Source organism: Lactuca virosa, chromosome 5, assembly GCF_052849685.1.
Source record: "Lactuca virosa cultivar CGN04683 chromosome 5, Lactuca_virosa_CGN04683_v6, whole genome shotgun sequence".
In the NCBI taxonomy this organism is placed as follows: Eukaryota; Viridiplantae; Streptophyta; class Magnoliopsida; order Asterales; family Asteraceae; genus Lactuca; species Lactuca virosa.
Window position 1 is genome coordinate 319710257 of NC_136430.1, and position 23767 is coordinate 319734023.

At 36.2% G+C, this 23767-nt stretch overlaps 1 protein-coding gene across 1 annotated transcript; it reads right to left on the bottom strand.

Moving 5' to 3' along the window:
- Positions 1–6967: 6967 nt before the first annotated feature.
- Positions 6968–9637, bottom strand: LOC145115801 (F-box/RNI-like superfamily protein). The gene is made up of 4 exons (XM_079052155.1): positions 9496–9637; positions 7806–8542; positions 7403–7686; positions 6968–7319 (listed from the first exon to the last, which is right to left on the bottom strand). The coding sequence occupies exons 2-4, from the start codon at positions 8539–8541 to the stop codon at positions 7083–7085; spliced, it is 1257 nt and encodes a 418-aa protein (XP_078908281.1). The 5' UTR covers position 8542; positions 9496–9637; the 3' UTR covers positions 6968–7082.
- Positions 9638–23767: the final 14130 nt, after the last annotated feature.

The window sequence follows — 23767 nt, forward strand, 5'->3', positions numbered from 1 at the left end:
TTGGGCCTTTTTGGATAGTTGGCTTGGGCCTTGGCCTTGGGCCAAGTTTGGTAAAGGGTAAAAAGGTATTTTACCCTAGTTTGTACTCTTAGTGTGAGTCGGGCTCCAAATATTAATTGGATGTTATTTCATGTTGATAGCGCGGGGATTTTACTGGACCAGCAGCCAGAGATCTATTTGTGAGATTTAGCAGTCTGAGGTGAGTTTCCTCACTGTGTTTAGCAGGTCGAAGGCAACAATTTCGACCCATGATTATTATATTAGGATGCTAGATGTTTGCGTGACTCTTGCATGTGTTATGTGCCGGTATGTATATCGAGCGAGGCTCAAGGACTGTATTGTATGCTATTGTCTTTGTTATTATCGCATGTGTTAGCATGTTTATATGTTATATGTTTATTACGTGTACCGGGCGAAGCCCGATGTCAGGCGGGACCTGATGAATGATAGATCTGTAACCCGAACGGGGCTCGATGTCGGGCTGGGCCCGAGGCCGAGTGGGACTCGATGTCGGGTGAGGCCCGATGTGGGGCAGGGGCCCAGTATGTGTTTATTATGTATGGTAGGTGGTATTTTGGGGAACTCACTAAGCTTTGTGCTTACGGTTTTCAGTTTATGTTTCAGGTACTTTTGGTTCGAAAGGGAAGAGCCCGGGATGATTGCAGAGCACACACCACCTTATTCCTCATTTTTTGATTTACTCTGATGTGATATGATGTAGTGACATACTTTGGTTATCTTGGTTGTATGACAATGTTTTGAAATATCGTTTTATTTAAATTAAAAATGAAAGTTTTAGGTCTTATTTTTGGGACTTTACATATGCACTCACTTGGTTAATGGTGAAACCTCTATTTAATCGGACACTCTAATGCTCCAGAGTTGTGATACTAATACTTAGAAACTCCTAAAATCGTGCTTCAAGGTTACGGGAAAATTTGAGAAAAAACCAAAAAGAAGACGTGTGGAAAATGAAGAAAGCTCAAGACTATTTACAGGGTGAAGTCTATGACTCGCCACGTCGTGGCCATGAGCATGCCACGTTGTGGTTTTTGGATTAGTCTGGATCTGCCACGTGTCGCATTCTCCTTGTGTCACGTGTTAAGTCAACTAAGAGTTGTCCTCGTGACTTGCCACATTGTGGCTATAAACTTGCCATGTCATGGTGAGTTGGTTCCTATTCGGTTAAGAGCATCCGCGGCTTTCCACATGGCGCGCTCTCAGGCTACCACGTCATCATCTTACCAAGTATTTTCCAAATCTTCGAAAAATTACATCTTTCGCATACGAGCTACATTTTTGGCATTCTTTATATACACACATAGTTATATCTGAGTACTACGACTTTCCTTTAGATCCCAATAGCTAATTTTCACTCTATCTTAAATTCATATTTTTATAGAGATTACACTATTTAAATCTGTGCGGAAATCATAAATCCTTCCTACAAACTCCATTCTCGATTGTCTTTATATCAATGGATTCGTGTTTACGAGACCTTCAATTCCCGTTTACATCGTTTTGGCTAACAATCAATCGATTTTAAATTTCGAATTCTGTGTCGCTCACTGATTTACTGTGTCGTACCGAAACTTTGAAAAATCATCACTTCTTCATACGAAGTCTGATTTTGGCATTCTTTATATGTACGAGTTCATACTCACAATTACTATGACTTCATTTAGATTAGTTATCATAATTAATCTTTATTTTTAATGTTTATTTTAGCCTTATTTAACAAGTTTTTACACAAATATTATATACACATAATATCTATAAACACACACACACATATGTATATATATATATATATATATATATATATATATATATATATTTGAATAATTCTATTTCATTTATTCCAAAATATATAAATTGTCGATCGATGTAAATACAGGTTTATAACTATGCCTAGCGAGAAACGCGGACGTTACAGATTCTTTCAGATACGAGTGTTTGTCGGTTTATCTTTCAATTCAGGTGAGTTTTTTCATTATATTATGTATGACATTGTATGTCCAGTGTGATAGGTTGTATGATTATTGTTAGGGTGTGATTGTGTGTTAGGTTGGTCAGTATGGTTGTTAGATAAATGTTGGTACCTATGGGAAGCCGGTTATGTGCCTTCAGGCCCACTAGGAGAATGTAGTACCTAGGGGAAGTTGGTTATTTGTCTTTAGTCCTACTACGAGAACGTTGGGACCTAGGAGAAGTTGGTTATGTGCCTTCAGGCCCGCTAGGAGAATGGATGGAAGTTCTATAAGTCTTAGGAATGATGGCTTTGTGCCTATAGACCATATGAGGTGTAGTCTATGAGCCTTTAATATGCATTGTATATGTAATATTGATATATGGTATTTTTTGGAACTAATTAAGCTTTGTGCTTACAATTATGGATTAAATGTTTTCCAGATTGTGCTTCTGGAAGTGGGAAGGCTCCAGGCTCCAGCTTGACCGTGAGGCATATGCATCTTCTAGCTATCATGTTATTTGGCTTCCATATTTTCTAATGCATTTTTATGGATTATGATGATGATTTTAACCTTTTAGTATTTGGGATTTTATGAAACATGGTTTGGAATGCTTAATTTATATTTTAAAAAATGAAATTTTGGTATGAAATTTGATACTTTATAGTATTTTATAATTGTCTTAGAATTATTTAATCAATCGGGTTCCACCTCATCCTGACCCCAACATGACTATCACCCTCTTCTTATTAATTTCAACCATCCATATGTTTTTTTTGTGGTTGTGGTTTTTGTACCTGTTATACATTAAATTTAAAATAATAATAATAACTATACTCCCATTGTCTATGTTTTTTTATTTTTTTCAAAATTATGTGTATTAGTTTCTTAATTTATTTAATCAATCGGGCCACACCTCACCCTCATCTTCATCACAAATATAATTTGAGTAGAAAAATAAGGACATTAAAAACTCGTGGTGGAATGTACGCTTCCAGACGACAACATAATTAAAACGAATATAATAATTCTTAGAATTTAAAAATAAATGACAAAAAATAAAAATTTTAATTATAATTGAAATGATATATATTGTGTCGATGTATTATAATTGTAAGAAAATATATAAAATACAATCACTGTAAACAAAATCCACACACAAACACACATATAATTGTTGGTAAAAAAAATTCAAACAAAGCAAATAAAAAAATATTTCTTATAGAAAAAGATACAAATATATAAACGTTTTCTTTTATATATATATATATATATATATATATATATATATATATATATATATATATAAACTTTCTAAAACACAAATAATTTAAAAATAAGGACATAATAATAATAATAATAATAATTATAATTATAATAATAATAATAATAATAATAATAAGACAAATCTTCAAAAATGGTCCTTATGGTTTCTAAATAAATCAAGTTCGGTCCTTAATTTTTTTTGTCTTCAAGGATGATCCATGTGCTCTGAAAACTTTTAATGGATCGTCCTTATGGCTAACTGTGTCACCTTTTTTTTGTTAACTCTAACCATGTGTGACGCATTTGATGGTAAAATTGTATTTTCATACCATAAGCACCTCCTCCTCTTCACTTACTCGACAACCACCATATCAGACTTCCCCCACTCTGTGTCACCATGTGGTCAGCTTTTTTAGAAAATACGATTTTTCCCATTAAAATCGATGTATAAAGTTCACAGGATCGTGCATGAAAAACTGCTTGTTTTTTATTGTATTTTTTGTTAATTACCGGTATAAGTTTATGCAGGAGATTTTATGATGTCAAATAACAAAAAGTAAGAGTAGTCTGATAACATGTTTGTATTTTTTTAGTTATGTTTGATACAGACACCGAAAGAAACAACTAGAAAAGGACATCAAAAGAAATACCTAGTAAAAGATTCATGGGAATTATATTCCAAAATACAAGAACTTGCAAAAGATTTTGGTCATCCGACTTAGTCGCCAGGGAGGTGTTGATCATATTCTTGTACTCAGTGATGGTCTTTCCCATGTTCTCTTGCATGCTGGAGATGCAGTCCAGCATGTTGGCATCAGCCTTCTTTGCGTCGTGGAGGACTTTTGTGGAGATGATGTAGTTCATGTGGCGTGGAGTGGTGGAGATGTTTTGGATGATTTCCTCATTTGTGTCGTAGTCTTGGATTATTTTGTGTTGCAGCGTTGTCATGGATTCCATCATCAACCAGAGTTGGTGAATGAGGGTGTTGAGCATCATCTCGATATCTTATGATTTCATATTGTTGTAGAGTGTGTATGGGAAGGGGAATGATGTGTTTGTTATATAGTTTTTGGGTTGTGTAATTGTAATGGGGGGTTGGTATGGTGGTGGTGTTGTATCTATTAAGCATTTATTAGACTTATTTGTGATCTTCTATTTTTGCTAAAATTGATTGCAAAAGATTTTTCTTGTTAAGTAATAGTTTTGTAGACGAAAAGGTGGGTGATGATTGCATGCATTCAATTTCTGTAGTGGTTATCAATTAGAGTTTAATGCATTTTGACAAATGACGGTTTGTAGGTGTTGTAGGAAGTTGTAAGGGTAGCTTAGTGGCTGTATTGAGTAAAATTGGTATTGTGAAGTGCAATACATGGAATACATATTTCATTAACCCATAATATCAGAAAGTGACATTAAACAAAAGTCTTGTTAATATAGATGAAGTTATGTTACATGTTTATAAATTGAATTAACATTAATGATTGTTGTGCATATAATTTATGCAAAAAATCGCTAAAGATCTTGTTGCACATGAACAAGGAATCTTGAATGCTAAAGTTGTGTGTCGCCTTGTTTCTTAGGTGAAAATGAAGGAAGTGAGAAAGCCCAAAAGATGCTATCATGCAAACTTGTAACAAGAAATATCATAGAAGATGTGTGAAGTCTTAGGCTCAAGCCAGAAAGATTGACAACTCATTGTCAAATTTCTTTGTCCGGATCAATTTGAAGTTATGGCATCATTTTTAATCTGTAAATGTGGTCAATCGATATAGATAAATCAAGATTCAAGAAGGTTTGTCGAGAATGATGATTGTTGCTTGATCTGGAAAATAAAGAATTGTTGAAGATAATGATGTTTTTGGTATTTTTGTTGATGAAATTGATGATTTGCTAAAGAACATAAAAGATTTTTTTTGGAGATTTGATCTAAAAAAAAGAGGGTTGGAAAAAGATTTTGTTATTTATTGGAAAGGAATTGGCTTTTGATGGTTTAAAAGCTCAGTCAAAAGAATGGTCAAAATTGGAGTTCTATAATGTGAATTGTGGCCATTCGAATTCAAATTGGTTATTAATGCTTGGTTATGATCTTGGTCAAATTTGAATATTTGATGGCTAAAGAAAGAAAGTGAAGAGCCAAAGAATTAGAAGGGATTTTAAAAAGGAAATTAGGGACCAAATGTATAAATTACCACAAACCATAGGGATAATCCATGTAATTTACCCATTAACAATAAAATAACATGTGTGCTTTATCATTGGTTTTAGGGTTTGTTGCCTTAATTATTTATTTTCCATAGAACCTTCTCACATATATATATATATATATATATATATATATATATATATATATATATATATATATATATATATCTTCCCCTAGTCCATCTTCATCTGTTATTTATTTAGGCGGGAAATCTCTAGAAAAATCCTAAAATTTTACTCTAATTTACGAAAAAAGTCTCAAACTAAATTTTGTTTACGAAAAAGCATGAATTACCGGTAAAAATGGCGATTTGACCCTTTTTTCTGGTTTACCGGTTTTATTACTTGTCTGTTTCACTAAAGTCCCATTATTTTACCCTAATTTGCAAATAAGTCCCAAAATAAAATTTACTGATGATTTGACCTTTTCTCTATGTAACATACATTTTATCGGTTTCATTGTTGACCCGGACGCCTAGTCATTAAATGAGATGATGAGATGGATATGTTGAGTTATATAATGTTATGTTTAGCATAAAACTTGATATCCTAATGTATTGTGTATTTTTTTGGAATATAAAATGCATGCAACGAAGACTACAATAATTACATAAACTACCAACAACTGCTTTATTTTTCACGTTTATAAGAAATATCAAATTGTTTATCTAATCTTATGTAACCCAATATATCAATCTCATCAAACATCAACTCATTTTCTGACCTTTTTTCTTTGAAACACACATTTTATTTGTTTCATTGCTGACGTGGATACATAGTCATAAATGAGCCGATGAGATGGATATCAAACTTTACAGTAAATGTAGCATTATATAATCCATCGTATCCATCTTATCAACTAATTTAATGATTAGGTGGCTAAGTCATCAATGAAACCGATAAAATGTATGTTACATGAAGAAAATGGTCAAATCATCGGTAAATTTTATTTTGGGACTTATTCACAAATTAGGGTAAAATAATGAGACTTTAGTGAAACAGGTAAGTAATAAAACTGGTAAACCGGAAAAAATGGGTCAAATCGCGATTTTTACCGGTAATTTTTTTTTTTCGTAAACAAAATTTAGTTTGGGACTTTTTCGTAAATTAGGGTAAAATTTTAGAACTTTTCTAGAGCATTCAAGTCAAATCCCTAACATTTTGAATTCCACTAATTTCCATTGAAATCCAATAAACTCTCCCAAGTTAAAACAAACTGAAAAATATTTATACAAGGAAAAATAATTATTTTAAGTTAGGAAGAGACCAAAACCACAACCAAACCTTGCCACAGAGACTTTTTTTACAAGTTGAAACTTTTTTGGACCTTAACCATAGAAAATTGCAAACCACAAGGACCACTTTTGCAGTTTTCTTAAATAATATTGAATCCCACAAATTTCAAACTTGAGAGGGTTTGCTGTTCAAGATTGAATTGGAAAGAATACATAACTAGGTATAAAGCATCATCTCAACACAAGCTTTTAACAAACAATCAACTTGGGTTCTTTGCATTAATCAATGGTTGTCAAAACAAAGAAGCCCTAGAAAGTTGAAACCACATACAGAAATGAATTATGTCATTTTAAAAGAATGTTAACATCAAAATCCTTAAACAACAATTATAATATCTGATTATGGGTTTTATTCAATTGAGATTAGGTTGTGATTCATGTATCTAAACCTGCATATCTCCTCAAAAAAATCATCAGCACTGCTATGACCACTTTTCATCCTAAGAATCCTTATCTTCATCTTCTTTAAATTCTTCCCAAACTTCACCAAAGACTCAAGTGTGCTCATTTTCTGCTCAGCATTCAAAGGTGATCTCACAGTGATCACTACCTCTTCAAGACAAGGAATCAAGAAGCTCGAATCCACCTAAAAAAACCAAAAAACATGTTTTTCATGAACAAGATTTCTTGTTTTTGTTTTAGTAAATTAATTGTTGTTTTGAAACTCACATTCTTTAGACTATTCTTCTGGCATAGAGCAGCAAACATTGCACCATGGATGTCGAATGTTTTGAGCTTTGGATGACTTTTGAAAAAGTCAACAAAGTCAATTTCTGGAAAGGGGAGAAGAGCTTCAAAATCTCCAGTGAATTCAACTTTCATGTACAGATGTTTTACTTCACTTGCAAGTTGAAGAATTTTGTTTATTGCATCCCAACACCATTGAACACCTCTAATGCATAACGATTCAAGTGCCATGAGCTTATTACCAAAATCCACCATATAAACCCTCCCTGCAACCAATAAATAACACCCACAAACACAAATTTTGATACTGTCATCAAAAATATGATCTTGAAATTATAAGGTAACAAAAAAAAGGCTTAAAGATGATCTTGAAGTTTGAAATTACCAGCATTGTTTGAAATGGAGAGATTCTTCAAGCAATTGGTGTCACGAACTCTAATCCAGCTACACCCTTGAACTTCAAGATATTCAATCTTTGGAGCTGAAAGTGTAAGTGAGCAGCTACCTGATCCATAAAAATCAAGTTTACAATGCTCAAGTTGAAGAAGCTCAATCCAAACAGTCCTCAAACCCTCACAACCAAGAAGCACAAGATTTGTCAAATTAGGAGTTGCTTTCAAAGCCTCAGTCAAAGCTGAATCCTCCAATTTTGCTCCAACAATTTCAAGATTCTTCATTTTTTGAAACACATCCCATTTTGGAGCACGAACCATTAGCACACCCCAAAGTCTTAAAGACTCCAGATTTTTAGCAAATTGAATGCATTCGAGTTTAGACATACTGTCTGTGTTTTGATCAGCAAGATTATCCAGACGGAGTTCAAGATTCTTTAGGGTGGGTCCCACAAGTGAGAGCCATGAGGTCAGTCCTGTGCTGGTGAATGGGCAGTAAACTACAAGCTCTTCAAGTTGAAAAATTGATGAGACTATCTCTAAGATAATGCAGTCAGGGGTATGACCGTCTTTTAAGTTGTCAAAGATGCTACGAGGGAAGTAAAGGCTTTTAATGTAAGGCATGGAGTCTTTAAACTTTCTGGAGACACAGTTACAAGATGCCACATCTTTAGCATTGTTCATGTTTAGTAAAATGTATTGGACTACAGCTTCTGGTAAGGATTCCATTCTGTGAGGATAATAATCAAAGATGTGAGAGTTTGTTTGAATTCAAACTATATACAAGACTGCAGAAAGATTAGGATTAAATTTGAAATCAGGAATTGGGGGATTAATGGTTAAATACTGCTTAAAATTGTATATCTGTTAAGTTCTTCAAATGTTATTGAAAGACGAAAGTTATGTGGGTGAAAACCAACCAAAACTGAAACGATAATTAGATGTAAGTTTCGAAATAGAACAAAACCCAGAAACGATAATCAAATTGAATATAAACAGATGAAAAAATCAAATTTGAAAAGACAAGCCTGTATATAAATGGAAAATGATTGATTCAGTTCGTTATTTTTCAGTATTGTTGGATCTTTAAATTGAATTTTATTTAGGTTGAAAACAAACTGCTATATAATTTTACAAACTTAACGAAAGTAACAAACCAGAAATGTATAGGAGTATAGAACGACTCTACTGTGAGGATGACATGGATATACACATACATCACATATAATATAATTGCAGATTTATTTCATAATTAAAGTAGAAGTATATCTCAACATCTGTCTGTGGCAATTCAAGTATATGCAAGCATTAATACCCGTTATTGCGTATCTAGTTGACGATTAATCCCAAAATTGACGTTAAAAACAGTTACTTTAACATCAATCTCAAGATTTACATCTTTCTGTCGATCAAGGAGTAATTATAAGCGAAATGCAACACAGAAATCCCGACAAATACCACTTTACAAGTAACAAAATGCAAATAGAATCGACCACTGGATCAGATTGAGAAGACGTGAACCAACATAGACAATTTATATAAAAACCTGGATCCAACAAATTTACATAAAAATGAAACCTAAAATAAAAATAATTAAAAAAAAAAATTGAAAACCCCTTTACTGAAATCGGATACCTAATAAGCTTGAACTTTCAAAATCACGAAGTATCAACCAAATCGTACCTAAAGGGTAAGGGGAAGTTGATCAATCAAATTCAATCACGAAGCTTGAGAAGCGAGAAAGCAGATCTCCGATGCTGAAATTGAAGCTGCAATGGGAGTGTGGAGAATTTATGCTTTTCTGTAAAAATTTGAACTTTGCCCGCCGTTGTATCCTCTTACCAACCTTTTCTTAATTTTGTTATTTTAAAAATTATTACAAAAAAGTTTGAATTTTGAATATAAGTTTTAGGCTAAATCACAGTTTTAGTCCTTAGCGTTTGGTAGATATTCCGAACTTCGTCCCACAAAGAATTTATAACGTTTTATGTATTTTACAAAATTGGTCCCTATGGTTATATGGTTATTCTGAATCAAATCTAATTTTTTTCAATTTTAACGTGGAACGTAGCTGATATTTTTTTTGTTACGTATTCGGTTCATCGATTTGATGTCGTCTAATTTGTACCGTTAAAACAAAGTGAAATTGCTATATACTCGTATTTCTATTTTTAATTACTTATTATTTATTTTATTTTAATTACTGAAGATTATATCCAATAAAAAGAAACTCACCCTCACCAGCCCTTGTCTTTCGTACTTCTTCGCCTTCCCGTATCTTTATCTCATAGACATTCATACATCTTCATCTCATTGACCTTCATTGATTCTACTAGGGATGTAAGTGGGTCCGTACTCGACCGAATGGACCCAAAAACCAAAATTTGATTATTAGTAGACTGGAAACCCGACCGATATAAAGAAACTGGTTACAGTTTAATTCCGGGTATGAATCCGGGTATAACCAATATGTAATGTTTGCAACCGGACTTGGGGTGTAGAGTCGGGGTTAGAACCGAATTTTTGGGTATGGAACCGTGTTGGAACCGGATTTGGGGTTTGGAACCAGAAATTTTGAGTAAATCATGCATAAGTTATTGAAATTTTCAGGTTAAATGGTCATTTTTCTGTTGATAGTTATGGGGACAGAAAAGGGAGCTAAAGATTTCAATTGTTCAAGTGGAGTGCCCTAGGGACTGTATGTAGTCATGTAGGATAGCCTGAGACTCTTGATCTAGGATTTTTTGCCTATTCCTTGTTTGTTTGTGGCTCTAGAGTGGGGTCATTTGTTCGGGTGGCTATCTCACCTCTGGTTACTTATGGTTACGCATTTCATGGAGGATAGTTGGTAGTGGGACAGTGTGCTATGAGAGGACTAGTAAGTGGTAGTGAGTTGTATGATTGATGTTTGTATGTATTATGTGCCTACTTCATCCTTAATTGTTTATATGTTGACATATGGTGGTAGTGGGTTGAGGTGGTCCTACTTTGTGTTGTAGGCCAAGATACACGGTGCAGGCCGGCTGTAAGCTGTAGGCACGGAGGCTCGGGAAGAGCGGTTGGGATGAGGCGGTAGGCCAACAAACCCTGGGTATTCCAGCCCGATGGCTAAGTGGACTCGTTGCATGTTGGCATTCCAGTCCGAAGACTGATTGGGCCTGGGCATTCCAATCTGATGATTGTGGGTCGTTATGCATGCTTGTACGTTTATAGTATGGGGTATTTTGGGGAAACTCACTAAGTTTTATGCTTACCCAGTTGTTTATGTTTTTTTAGGTTTTATCAGTGATCGTGGGAAGGCGAAGGCGGGACTATACACACTCATCAACAACATTGAGGATTTTGCGTTCTTATATTACTCTGATTTTCAATAAATATAAACGATTTTCTTAATAATGAATTTATAATTGAGAAGTTTTACACTAATAAAAATGAAAAATTTTTATTGTGAAAATGGGACGTTTCACCTCTCAAGGTCCCGAATCACAAAAACACTATGCTTCCAAAGAAGCAGCACACATACACCTAGGTGCTCAAAGAGCCGCATCTAAACTCTCTAGTACTCATCCTAGGTCTCTGCTCTACTACAGCTCTGTTCTGCAAGAAGTCTCTGTTAACCTCGCCAATGGATTCGTGTAAACCAATTTGTCACACCCCCAAACCAAGGATGGCGGAAACGTCCGGGGGTGGATGACTTCATGTATAGTATCATAACAACAATTGTAATAGTAATTCAAGCAAACACAACCAACATATATATAATTGAAAAAGTTACATCATTGTATGAATTACATGTTTACGAATCAATTACAATATGTTGACAAAATATGAAATAGTAGACGCCTTAGCGTCCCATCCTCAAAAGCACTTGGTTACCTGTTTAATGATTTCCTGAGAATACAAGTTGTTTTGAAAGAGTGTCAACACAAAGGTTGGTGAGTTCATAAGCTTTTGTTTGGTATTATTAAAAGCCTTTCGTTTGTAAAAGTAGTATTTGTGTTAGAAAATCCAATATTTTCCTTAAAATGTATATGTAGTCTTAAATTCAAAGACCGGAATGTATAAGTAACTTTTCTTACTTATAATAAATAATGTAAGTTTAAATCGACATAAACTCGTTAAATTTTAATGAAGTTCCCATAAATTCCAATGTTTATTAATACTTTATGTGAGTTTATTATAACCATGCTATGACCAAGGTTGCCTAAAACGACGTTCTTCAGGCGTCGGAAATGTTATGACATTTGTCACCCCAGACCTATCGGTCTAACTGTTGCATGCAGTTTAGGTGTGGGTTTGTCAAACCCAATATAGATCTATACACAACTATCACGCTCTCTCTCAAGGAGACTCTGGTTACAATACAGGACTTAATGGTAATTTGAAGTAAATGTCTCACAAAGTCATTAACGGAATTACGTGTTATGAAAACTTGATACCGTATGGCCGTACCTTGCTTAATGAAAATATCCTTTGTATAAATGTACCCTTTTTAAATGTATGTGTTATGTAATGTATCATAAACTATACCTATTATAGTTTATCAACCAAGGGTAGTACGTAGTAATGTATGCAAACTATATTCAAAATAGTTTATTAAATGTTTGAATGTATCAGTTGTACTTTGATTATAATCACTTGTTATTCTTTATATTTTATATGTCCAAATCCATTTGTAAACTGATGTGTGTCTAAATATTAAGATAAAATGTCATATATTGCAATAACATATAATCACATAAAGATATACACCTTGCTCAACATGTTACAAGGTGAAATGAAATTGACAGCAACTTTTCGTTGAATACAGTTTCTGTCACTATTCTTAGAAAATTTATAGCAAAATCATCAAAGCTCTAAATCCAAATCCGCAAATTCTGAGAGTTTGGAATATGAGTCTATTTTGTTCGTAAATTTTATCATGATTTTTAGTGATCTCTAACAGAGGTGAAAATGTTCATAATCACAGACTGGTCCGGGTTTGCCTCTGAAATGATAGGCAGTTTTGTAAAAATCACCATAACTTGTAGAAAAATCATATGGAGATGTGCAAGTAGCCATTTTAAAGCTAAGAGTTTGATCTACTTGCACCTGGAACAGTTTTGAAAACTAAAATATTTAAGTTGACCAAAACAGTCCGTGATCGAAATTCATCTTTTCTGATGTAATCTGATAGAAAAGGTTTAATTGTGTTCTTGATGATTTTACTTGTATTCCCCCCTTAAAACTTAAGAAAAACATGTAAATGTAGGGGTATAAACTCACCTTATGTGTTCTTAGAGGATGGATGTTGGAGAAGAGAAGTGTTCAACTCAAAAACACTTAGAAGATGCCTTGACGAATCGAGAACCAAGAGTGGAAGAAAGCTTGATGATTAACCTTGGAAGTCTTGAAATTGAGAGAGAATGGTGTAGAAAATGAGTGACTTAAGCCTTGTATTTATACTAGTAAGAATTACTATTCATATATAATTCTTTAATAATAAGTGTTAAATGTTGACATTCTCCATATAACTAGTTAGTGTATATGACATATTCATGATGTAATCATGACAAATGTTTCTAGAAGATGGTTAATACTAATTGGCTAATAATAGTAATTTTTAAAACGTAAATAGTAAATAGTAGGTAGTAAATAGTAAATAGTAAATAGTAAATAGTAAATATGATGAGATTTTTACAATTGTCATATTTGTAAACCCCGTTAAGCCATGTTTAAGAGTCTTACACAGCCCCCGATAATTGTGCAATAGTGTTTTATCGCTTTGGTTCGTTGTTTAGCACTGTTAAGGCTAAGGAAAATCAAACACATGAATTTTCCAAATGATGTTTTCTCATTAAAATAGCGAATTGTACAACGTAAACCTTAACATACAAGGGTTAATGGAGTTGACCGGTTTGACTTGTTGACTTGACTTGACCGAAATTTGACGGTTGTCACATCATCCCCCCGTTAGAAGAAATTTCGTCCCGAAATTTGCATTTTTGACTGGGACTTCAAGAGTTCGGGAAGAGATGTGGATACTTTTGTTTCATCTGATCCTCGCGTTCCCAGGTGAATTTGGGTCCTCGTTTAGCGTTCCAACGGACCTTCACGATGGGAATACGACTTTGTTTCGTTCGTTTGATTTCCCGATCCATGATTTCGACTGGTTCCTGCACGAAGTGGAGATTTTTGTTAACTTCGATTTCGTCGAGTGGTATTACGAGTGTCTCATCAGACAAACACTTCTTTAGGTTCGACACGTGAAATGTGGGATGTACTTTGTCGAGTTCCTGAGGTAATCGAAGTTTGTATGCTACTGGCCCAATCCTAGCAAGGATTTCGAATGGCCCGATGTACCTTGGATTTAGTTTCCCGCGTTTGCCGAATCGTATCATTCCTTTCCAAGGGGAAACTTTTAGTAGTACACGATCACTCACCTGGAATTCCAAGGGTTTGCGTCGTTTGTCTGCGTAACTCTTTTGCCGATCGCGAGACGCTTTCAGTCTTTCTCGAATTTGAACGATCTTTTATGTGGTTTCCCTTATGATTTCAGGGCCAGTGAGGGTGCTATTAGAGACTTGCCCTCTAGCTAGCTGTGTATCCCCCACCTCAGCCCAACATAGGGGTGATCTGCATTTGCGACCGTAAAGAGCTTCGAATGGAGCCACTTTGATGCTAGTATGATAGCTGTTATTGTAGGAGAATTCGATAAGCGGTAGATGGGTATCCCATGCTTTACCGAAGTCTATCACACAAGCTCTTAACATGTCTTCCAACGTTTGAATGGTTCGTTCGCTCTGTCCGTCGGTTTGTGGGTGGTAGGCCGTACTCATGTCAAGCCTAGTTCCCAATGATTTTTGTAGAGACTGCCAAAACCGTGAGGTAAATCTACTATCTCTATCGGAGATAATGGATATCGGCACACCATGGAGTCGTACAATCTCTTTGATGTACGTTCTAGTCAGCTTCTCCATCTTGTCGGTTTCTTTTATCGGTAGGAAGTGTGCTGATTTGGTCAATCTGTCTACGATTACCCATATGGTGTCAAGCCCGCCCGATGTCTTAGGCAGCTTGGTTATGAAGTCCATGGTTATTCGTTCCCACTTCCACTGAGGTATATCCGGCTGTTGTAATAGCCCGGATGGTTTCTGGTATTCGATTTTGACCTTGGCGCAAGTCAGACACTTGCTCACATAGGTAGCAATCTCAGCTTTCATGTTCGGCCACCAGTATAATTTCTTGAGGTCCAGATACATCTTATCCGACCCGGGATGGATGGAGTATCGAGTCTTGTGTGCTTCATTCATGACGACGTCTCGGAGTCCACCGAACTTCGGTGTCCAAATCCGGTTCATGATATAACGTGCTCCATCATCCTTGACTTCTAAGTTTTTATCCATTCCCCTTAATGTCTCTCCTGCCACCTTTTCTGGTTTCAAAGCTTCCAGTTAAGCTTCCTTGATTTGTATGGTCAGGTGGGAATGGATTGTCATTGTTAAGGATTTTACTCGGCGGCCCGAGTACTCCTTCCTGCTTAGAGCATCGGCCACTACATTGGCCTTGCCCGGATGATAACGAATTTCGCACTCGTAGTCATTCAGCAACTCTACCCATCTCCTCTGTCGCATGTTGAGCTCTTTCTGATTGAGGATATGCTGAAGACTTTTGTGATCAGTGAAGATAGTGCATTTCGTGCCGTAGAGGTAGTGTCTCCAGATCTTCAAAGCGAATACTACTGCTCCTAATTCCAGGTCGTGGGTAGTATAATTAACCTCGTGCGTCTTAAGCTGTCTTGATGCATACGCGATAACCTTCCCTCTCTGCATGAGCACACATCCGAGGCCTTGATTCGAAGCATCACAGTACACTACGAAGTCTTCGGTTCCCTCTGGGAGAGACAAGATCGGTGCACTGCATAGGGCTTGTTTTAACGTTTGGAAAGCAGTTTCTTGTTTATTTTCCCACTTGAATATCACACCTTTCTGCGTCAAGGTGGTGAGTGGTTTCGCAATCTTGGAGAAGTTTTGTATAAATCTTCGGTAGTAGCCAGCAAGCCCAAGGAATTATCGAATTTCGGTTGGCGTCTTGGGTGCTGACCAATTCTCGATTGCCTTGATCTTGGAGGGATCCACATGTATGCCTTTCTCACTTACCACATGGCCAAGGAAATCCACTTCTCTAATCCAGAATTCACACTTAGAGAACTTAGCATAAAGCTTCTCCGCTCTTAGTGTCTCTAGCACTTGGCGTAGATGTAGGCGATGTTCTTCTTCGCTTCGCGAGTAGATCAAGATATCGTCGATGAATACGATTACAAACTTGTCTAGGTAGGGTCGACACACTCTATTCATTAGGTCCATGAATACCGCAGGTGCGTTTGTTAAACCGAAGGACATCACCACAAACTCGTAGTGCCCATAGCGAGTTCTGAATGCAGTTTTGGGAATATCTTCTTCTTGAACTCGTAGTTGATGGTAACCTGACCTTAGGTCGATCTTTGAGAAGAAATTTGCTCCTTGGAGTTGGTCGAAAAGGTCGTCGATTCGGGGTAGAGGATATCGGTTCTTGATGGTGAGTTTGTTTAGTTCCCGATAGTCGATGCACATGCGAAAGGATCCGTCCTTCTTCTTTACAAAAAGGACTGGTGCTCCCCAAGGTGAGAAGCTTGGTCTGATGAACCCTTTGCTCAAAAGCTCGTTCAACTGACTGGACAACTCTTGCATTTCTGTTGGTGCGAGGCGGTATGGAGCTCTGGCTACGGGGGTAGCTCCGGGTATTAAGTCAATTCTGAAATTGACTTGTCGTGCGAGTGGTACACCAGGAAGATCTTCTGGGAACACATCCGGGAAGTTACACACTTCGGGGATGTCTTTGATGTCTTTCACGTCTTGTTTCTTGTCTACTACGTGGGCCAAGAAGACGTGGTACTCCTTCCGGAGATACTTTTGGGCTTTGATGCATGAGATGATTTGTAAATTCGCACTAGGTTTGTCACCATAGATGAGAAGGGTTTCGTCATTTGGTAGATTGAGGCGAACGGCCCTTTCGTAACATAGAATGTCGGCACGGTGAGGAACTAACCAATCCATCCTGATGATTACGTCGAAGCTTTTTATGGTGACCGGCATCAGGTCAATTTTAAATGTATGGTTGTCTAGAGTGAGAGTACACTCTGAGTATATATCGCTAGTGCGTTCTACTTTCCCATTTTCCATTTCTACTACATAAGTATCCTTTAGTGATTGGGGATTTTGTTCAAGTAATTGTTTATATTGGTGGCTCACGAAACTCCTCTCCGCTCCACTATCGAATAGTACGCATGCATAAGAGTTATTGAGGAGAAACGTACCGGTAACCACCTTGGGATCCTCGACTGCTTCCCCATGTCCTATTGCCAGGACTCTTCCTACTCCACCAGCATTAGGGGCTTGTGCTTTGGGGCAGTTTCTTTTGAAGTGACCGGCGTCTCCACAGTTGTAGCAGGTTCGGGTTGCCCCCGTACTGGCGACTTGGTTGATTGGTCGAGCCGGCGCTTTACAGAAACGAGCAGTGTGCCCCTTCCTGTCGCAGTTGTTACAGTGCATCTCCCTACAATCACCATTGTGGTGAAAGTTGCACTTGTTGCACTTAGGTAGGGTTCCAGCATATGGCTTCGGTGGTGCTGGAGTGGTAGCAGTAGTGGCAGCATTAGTGGCAGCATGGACAGCAACAGTTTGTTGCTTCTTAGCGGGGTCCTGTGCTGGTTGGCTCTTCTTTTGGTTCCAGAACTTCCTTTTGTTGTTTCCCCCTTTTGATTGATCAGTGGTGGTGGTTGTAGTATTATGACCGGCTCGGTGGTCAACAAGTTGTTGTGCCAGCTCCCTGGCACTGTCAAAAGTAGTTGGCCTTGAAGCCAGGACACTACTTTGCACTTGGGGAGACAGTCCCCAAAGGTATCGCTCCACCTTTTTCTCCTCCGGAGTAACCATTGTTGGGCAGAGGAAAGCCAATTCATTGAATCGGGTGGTGTAGGTTTCAAGGTCGGAGCCCGTCATCCTGAGGTTCCAAAGTTCTTGTTCCAGCTTTTGAATTTCACCTCTCGGGCAGTACTCCTTCATCATCAAGGTTTTTAGTTCTGCCCAGGATATGGAGCTAGCTACTTCGAGAGTAAGTGAATTAATCCGACAGTTCCACCAAGTAAAGGCCCGGCCGGTGAAAGTGAAGGCTGCGAACTTAACTTTGCTCGCTTCGGGGAAAGAGCACACTTGAAAGACTACTTCAGTCTTTTCAAACCATTGCATTAAAGTGATGACTCCCCCGCTCCCATTGAAGTTGTCGGGTTTGCCATTGGTGAAGTCTTTGTAGGAACACTCTCTTGTACGCCACGTACTGTCTCCATGGTTAGAGTTTGTAGCACCCGATCCAGAACCACCAGCTCCGTTTGTCCCTATCTGCGATATTGCGGCCGCTACGGCTGCTGTTACTGCAGCCTGGAACATCGCAGGATCAAACTGTGGAGGCAGCGGCGGAGGAGGTGTTGCTATGTTGCCGGAAGGTCTTGGTCTTCTCCTTGGCGGCATGGTTCTGTCGTAAGTCGTAAACCAATGTACTTTTAGTAAAAGTATATTTATAGGAAGAGAAATCTTTTATACATAAAGTATATTATTACGTTGTTTTCCGGTATGTTTACGATACATACGATTTTATACTTTTAATTGACCCAATACATTAGGTTATGAGGTAAAATGAAAGTATAAAATATTTTATTTGAGTCTCCTTGTTTCCAAGTATATGACTGTTTGTAAAAGTTTTACATATACTAATTTAGTCGGGACATAATTAATATATTATATTTTAAAATGATCTTTATCGGTTACTAAATTAGTTGCAAAGTGCATACCAGTCATATGTGATTAAGATATAATAGTCCTTCGAATAGATGACCCTAACTCCAAGACCACAACCAAACAAGGACAGGAAGTGAAACAAAGATACATAAATTCTAAGTCTATAGCATCTTAGTTACATATGACCTTAGCGCATCCACTTAGCAGCTATTGATCTATAAATAAAGACCTATTTAATTCTCAGATAATTTATTATAGTAACACAAAATACTCCTATAGTATTTGTAAATGTTTAGTTTTGAGTTCTTAAAGTATCCTTTTGTAGTGTGTTATTAGGTTTGTTAGATTTGTTGTCCATCCTGACCATCCCCCGGTATATGCAAGTAAATTCCCGGACAGATATAGTTGATCAGGCTATATCCTTCCCAGATTTAATCCACATATACTAAGGCATACTCAAAATGTTCAACTCTTCTTCTTTTGCTTTATGTTTTCGCTAGTTATGATACCATGCGAGCATGTAATGTATGTATGTATACTTTAATCAAGAAAATCATTTATTTTCTAAGAGTATATTTATTTGAAAAATGCACAAATCAGAGACTATTAGTCCCAATTGTGTTTATAGTTTGTATATCTTATGTGGTTTGATATACTTAATTTACTATAAACTGTGCTCTGATACCAATCTGTCACACCCCCAAACCAAGGATGACGGAAACGTCCGGGGGTGGATGACTTCATGTATAGTATCATAACAACAATTGTAATAGTAATTCAAGCAAACACAACCAACATATATATAATTGAAAAAGTTACATCATTGTATGAATTACATGTTTACGAATCAATTACAATATGTTGACAAAATATGAAATAGTAGACGCCTTAGCGTCCCATCCTCAAAAGCACTTGGTTACCTGTTTAATGATTTCCTGAGAATACAAGTTGTTTTGAAAGAGTGTCAACACAAAGGTTGGTGAGTTCATAAGCTTTTGTTTGGTATTATTAAAAGCCTTTCGTTTGTAAAAGTAGTATTTGTGTTAGAAAATCCAATATTTTCCTTAAAATGTATATGTAGTCTTAAATTCAAAGACCGGAATGTATAAGTAACTTTTCTTACTTATAATAAATAATGTAAGTTTAAATCGACATAAACTCGTTAAATTTTAATGAAGTTCCCATAAATTCCAATGTTTATTAATACTTTATGTGAGTTTATTATAACCATGCTATGACCAAGGTTGCCTAAAACGACGTTCTTCAGGCGTCGGAAATGTTATGACATTTGTCACCCCAGACCTATCGGTCTAACTGTTGCATGCAGTTTAGGTGTGGGTTTGTCAAACCCAATATAGATCTATACACAACTATCACGCTCTCTCTCAAGGAGACTCTGGTTACAATACAGGACTTAATGGTAATTTGAAGTAAATGTCTCACAAAGTCATTAACGGAATTACGTGTTATGAAAACTTGATACCGTATGGCCGTACCTTGCTTAATGAAAATATCCTTTGTATAAATGTACCCTTTTTAAATGTATGTGTTATGTAATGTATCATAAACTATACCTATTATAGTTTATCAACCAAGGGTAGTACGTAGTAATGTATGCAAACTATATTCAAAATAGTTTATTAAATGTTTGAATGTATCGGTTGTACTTTGATTATAATCATTTGTTATTCTTTATATTTTATATGTCCAAATCCATTTGTAAACTGATGTGTGTCTAAATATTAAGATAAAATGTCATATATTGCAATAACATATAATCACATAAAGATATACACCTTGCTCAACATGTTACAAGGTGAAATGAAATTGACAGCAACTTTTCGTTGAATACAGTTTCTGTCACTATTCTTAGAAAATTTATAGCAAAATCATCAAAGCTCTAAATCCAAATCCGCAAATTCTGAGAGTTTGGAATATGAGTCTATTTTGTTCGTAAATTTTATCATGATTTTTAGTGATCTCTAACAGAGGTGAAAATGTTCATAATCACAGACTGGTCCGGGTTTGCCTCTGAAATGATAGGCAGTTTTGTAAAAATCACCATAACTTGTAGAAAAATCATATGGAGATGTGCAAGTAGCCATTTTAAAGCTAAGAGTTTGATCTACTTGCACCTGGAACAGTTTTGAAAACTAAAATATTTAAGTTGACCAAAACAGTCCGTGATCGAAATTCATCTTTTCTGATGTAATCTGATAGAAAAGGTTTAATTGTGTTCTTGATGATTTTACTTGTATTCCCCCCTTAAAACTTAAGAAAAACATGTAAATGTAGGGGTATAAACTCACCTTATGTGTTCTTAGAGGATGGATGTTGGAGAAGAGAAGTGTTCAACTCAAAAACACTTAGAAGATGCCTTGACGAATCGAGAACCAAGAGTGGAAGAAAGCTTGATGATTAACCTTGGAAGTCTTGAAATTGAGAGAGAATGGTGTAGAAAATGAGTGACTTAAGCCTTGTATTTATACTAGTAAGAATTACTATTCATATATAATTCTTTAATAATAAGTGTTAAATGTTGACATTCTCCATATAACTAGTTAGTGTATATGACATATTCATGATGTAATCATGACAAATGTTTCTAGAAGATGGTTAATACTAATTGGCTAATAATAGTAATTTTTAAAACGTAAATAGTAAATAGTAGGTAGTAAATAGTAAATAGTAAATAGTAAATAGTAAATATGATGAGATTTTTACAATTGTCATATTTGTAAACCCCGTTAAGCCATGTTTAAGAGTCTTACACAGCCCCCGATAATTGTGCAATAGTGTTTTATCGCTTTGGTTCGTTGTTTAGCACTGTTAAGGCTAAGGAAAATCAAACACATGAATTTTTCAAATGATGTTTTCTCATTAAAATAGCGAATTGTACAACGTAAACCTTAACATACAAGGGTTAATGGAGTTGACCGGTTTGACTTGTTGACTTGACTTGACCGAAATTTGACGGTTGTCACACAATTGTACATAACCCAGACTCAATAGATATTCGAATAAAAAATTCCACCTCAAATCTATAACCAAACAAGGAATAGGAAGAAGGTTAGACCAAACATTCTGAGGCTATAAGATCCCAATTATGTACAACCATGCAATTTACATGAAGCAATTAGCAATCTTAGTTTCAACCCTAGCAAAACATCCAGAAGTAATGTCCTAGGCTACAAGGCATCACAAAATCATGCAACCCTATCCTGAAACTCCTAAGGGATCCTTAGCCTATAAACTAGCATACATTTCTATCAACTCAATATACAGCAACTATAATACAACATATAACACATATATGGATATTTTGGGAGATCACTTCCTCGAGCTCCGGTTGACTGTACACTCTGCTTCCTCCGTTCTTTTCCTTGAAATTCATTCTTTTTGTAAAAAGGTTTTTATAAAACTTTCATATCCTTGTAAAAAGGTCAACTTTACCCATTAAGACATCTCAATAAGACAGGATCTCTAAACCTAGGTCCTTAAAGGCTTTAAGAAGCAAGATCTAGTCATTAAACCCTTAATCACCAAAGATACTCATCCAAACTTTCCAGAAGGTTTTCCTTCACCTAATGGGTGCTTTATGGACATGCATGTCCAATGTATGTCTCTTCCATTTTAGGTCAAAATGTAGATGAAAAGGACTCAAACTCATGCATAATTCCCAAACCAAAATTAACTCCTAAATATATGAGATATAATGTTATTGGGACACAGAGAAATCATAAAGTTGCAAATTTATCTCTTTGCTTCAGTCAAATTCCACCAAAGGCTTCTAACATGCAAGATATCTTTAGATTCACTAAGAAGTAACTAAAAGATTAGATCAAGAAACCTTACGAATGGTCCAAAAAGGTACTTTCAAAGATTGGGGAGTGTTTCTTGCTTGCTTCTTGCAACAACCTTCCTCTACTTCCTTCAAAATGCACCAAAACACTAAAGAGAGCTTATGAATCACCAAAATGAACTCAAAGAACACCAAAAGGGATTAGGGTTAGGGTTCTAAGGTTTGAGAGTGATGGAGGTTGAGGGTAAACAAACCATAGCCCATACTTTTCTTTAAATACTCGAAAATCATGGTTTTCTCATCAGATGGTCGTCATGTCGTGGCCAACATGTTTCCACGCCATGGGAATCAACGTAAGTCTCGTGAACATTCCATATGTGCCATGTTGTGGTGGTGTATCCACCACATCATGGCAGCCCAGACTCAACTTTTTAAATTAACTAAATAAAATAAAAATACCTCAAGGAATCCAGATGTTACAGTGTTGCTATGGCAATCAACATCCTCACTGAGTTTAACACAGATACTGGTGAAAAAGTTTCATCGTAGTATACACCATGAGTTTGCGTGTAACTCATTGCAACCATTTATTCTTTGTATATGTGTAACTTGTCATCCATGGTAATCTTATTCTAAAACACCCATTTGCACCCAATTGTTTTATATTAAGGTGATTGATACATGATTTCATCTTGCTTTCCATATCCTTATTCGATGTAGCAGACTCAGGGCCCGCCCTAGCATCTTGATCGTTGGTAGGTTCATCATAATCTACCAATAGATCATCACCATCAGATATGAGTACCCTCAAAAAATTTTAGGTGTCTGACGTACTCTGTTAGACTTGCAGATAGGAGATAGTTCTATATTAGGATCCTACTAATTATTTGTTGAGGCTTCACAGGTTATACAACATCTTTTTTTGTGAACTAGTGCAACATTAGGTTATTTATTGGTTAACTCTTGAATCTCACCACCATCAATTTGGCTCCCATTGGCCTATTTGGATATATGTTCCCTTTCAAGGAATACTAGCCCTTCGAGCAACAAAAAATTTGTTCTTAGGTGGTTTGTAAAAGTCATCCTGTAACACTCTCTGATATATGTACACTTAGCATACATGGGTGGAGGGATCACGGACTTGAACCACGTACACGGGGCGCACGAACATGTACGCAGGTGATGTGTGTAAAACCAACTAGTTTTAATCCTACTAACTTAAACACAAAGACGAACACACGAAAGGCAGTGTACCTATCGATTAGCAGTTTAGTTCAGGTAAGTAGGGTATCGAACACATGGAATGGTAAACAATTAAAAGAAATGCTAATATTATCTAAAT

Coding starts and splice junctions, on each gene's coding strand:
- LOC145115801 (XM_079052155.1), bottom strand. CDS start 8,541: ATGGAATCCTTACCAGAAGCTGTAGTCCAATACATTTTACTAAACATG. Junction 7,687..7,805: donor CTCCATTTCAAACAATGCTG/GTAATTTCAAAC, acceptor TATTGGTTGCAG/GGAGGGTTTATATGGTGGAT. Junction 7,320..7,402: donor AGAAGAATAGTCTAAAGAAT/GTGAGTTTCAAA, acceptor TGGTTTTTTTAG/GTGGATTCGAGCTTCTTGAT.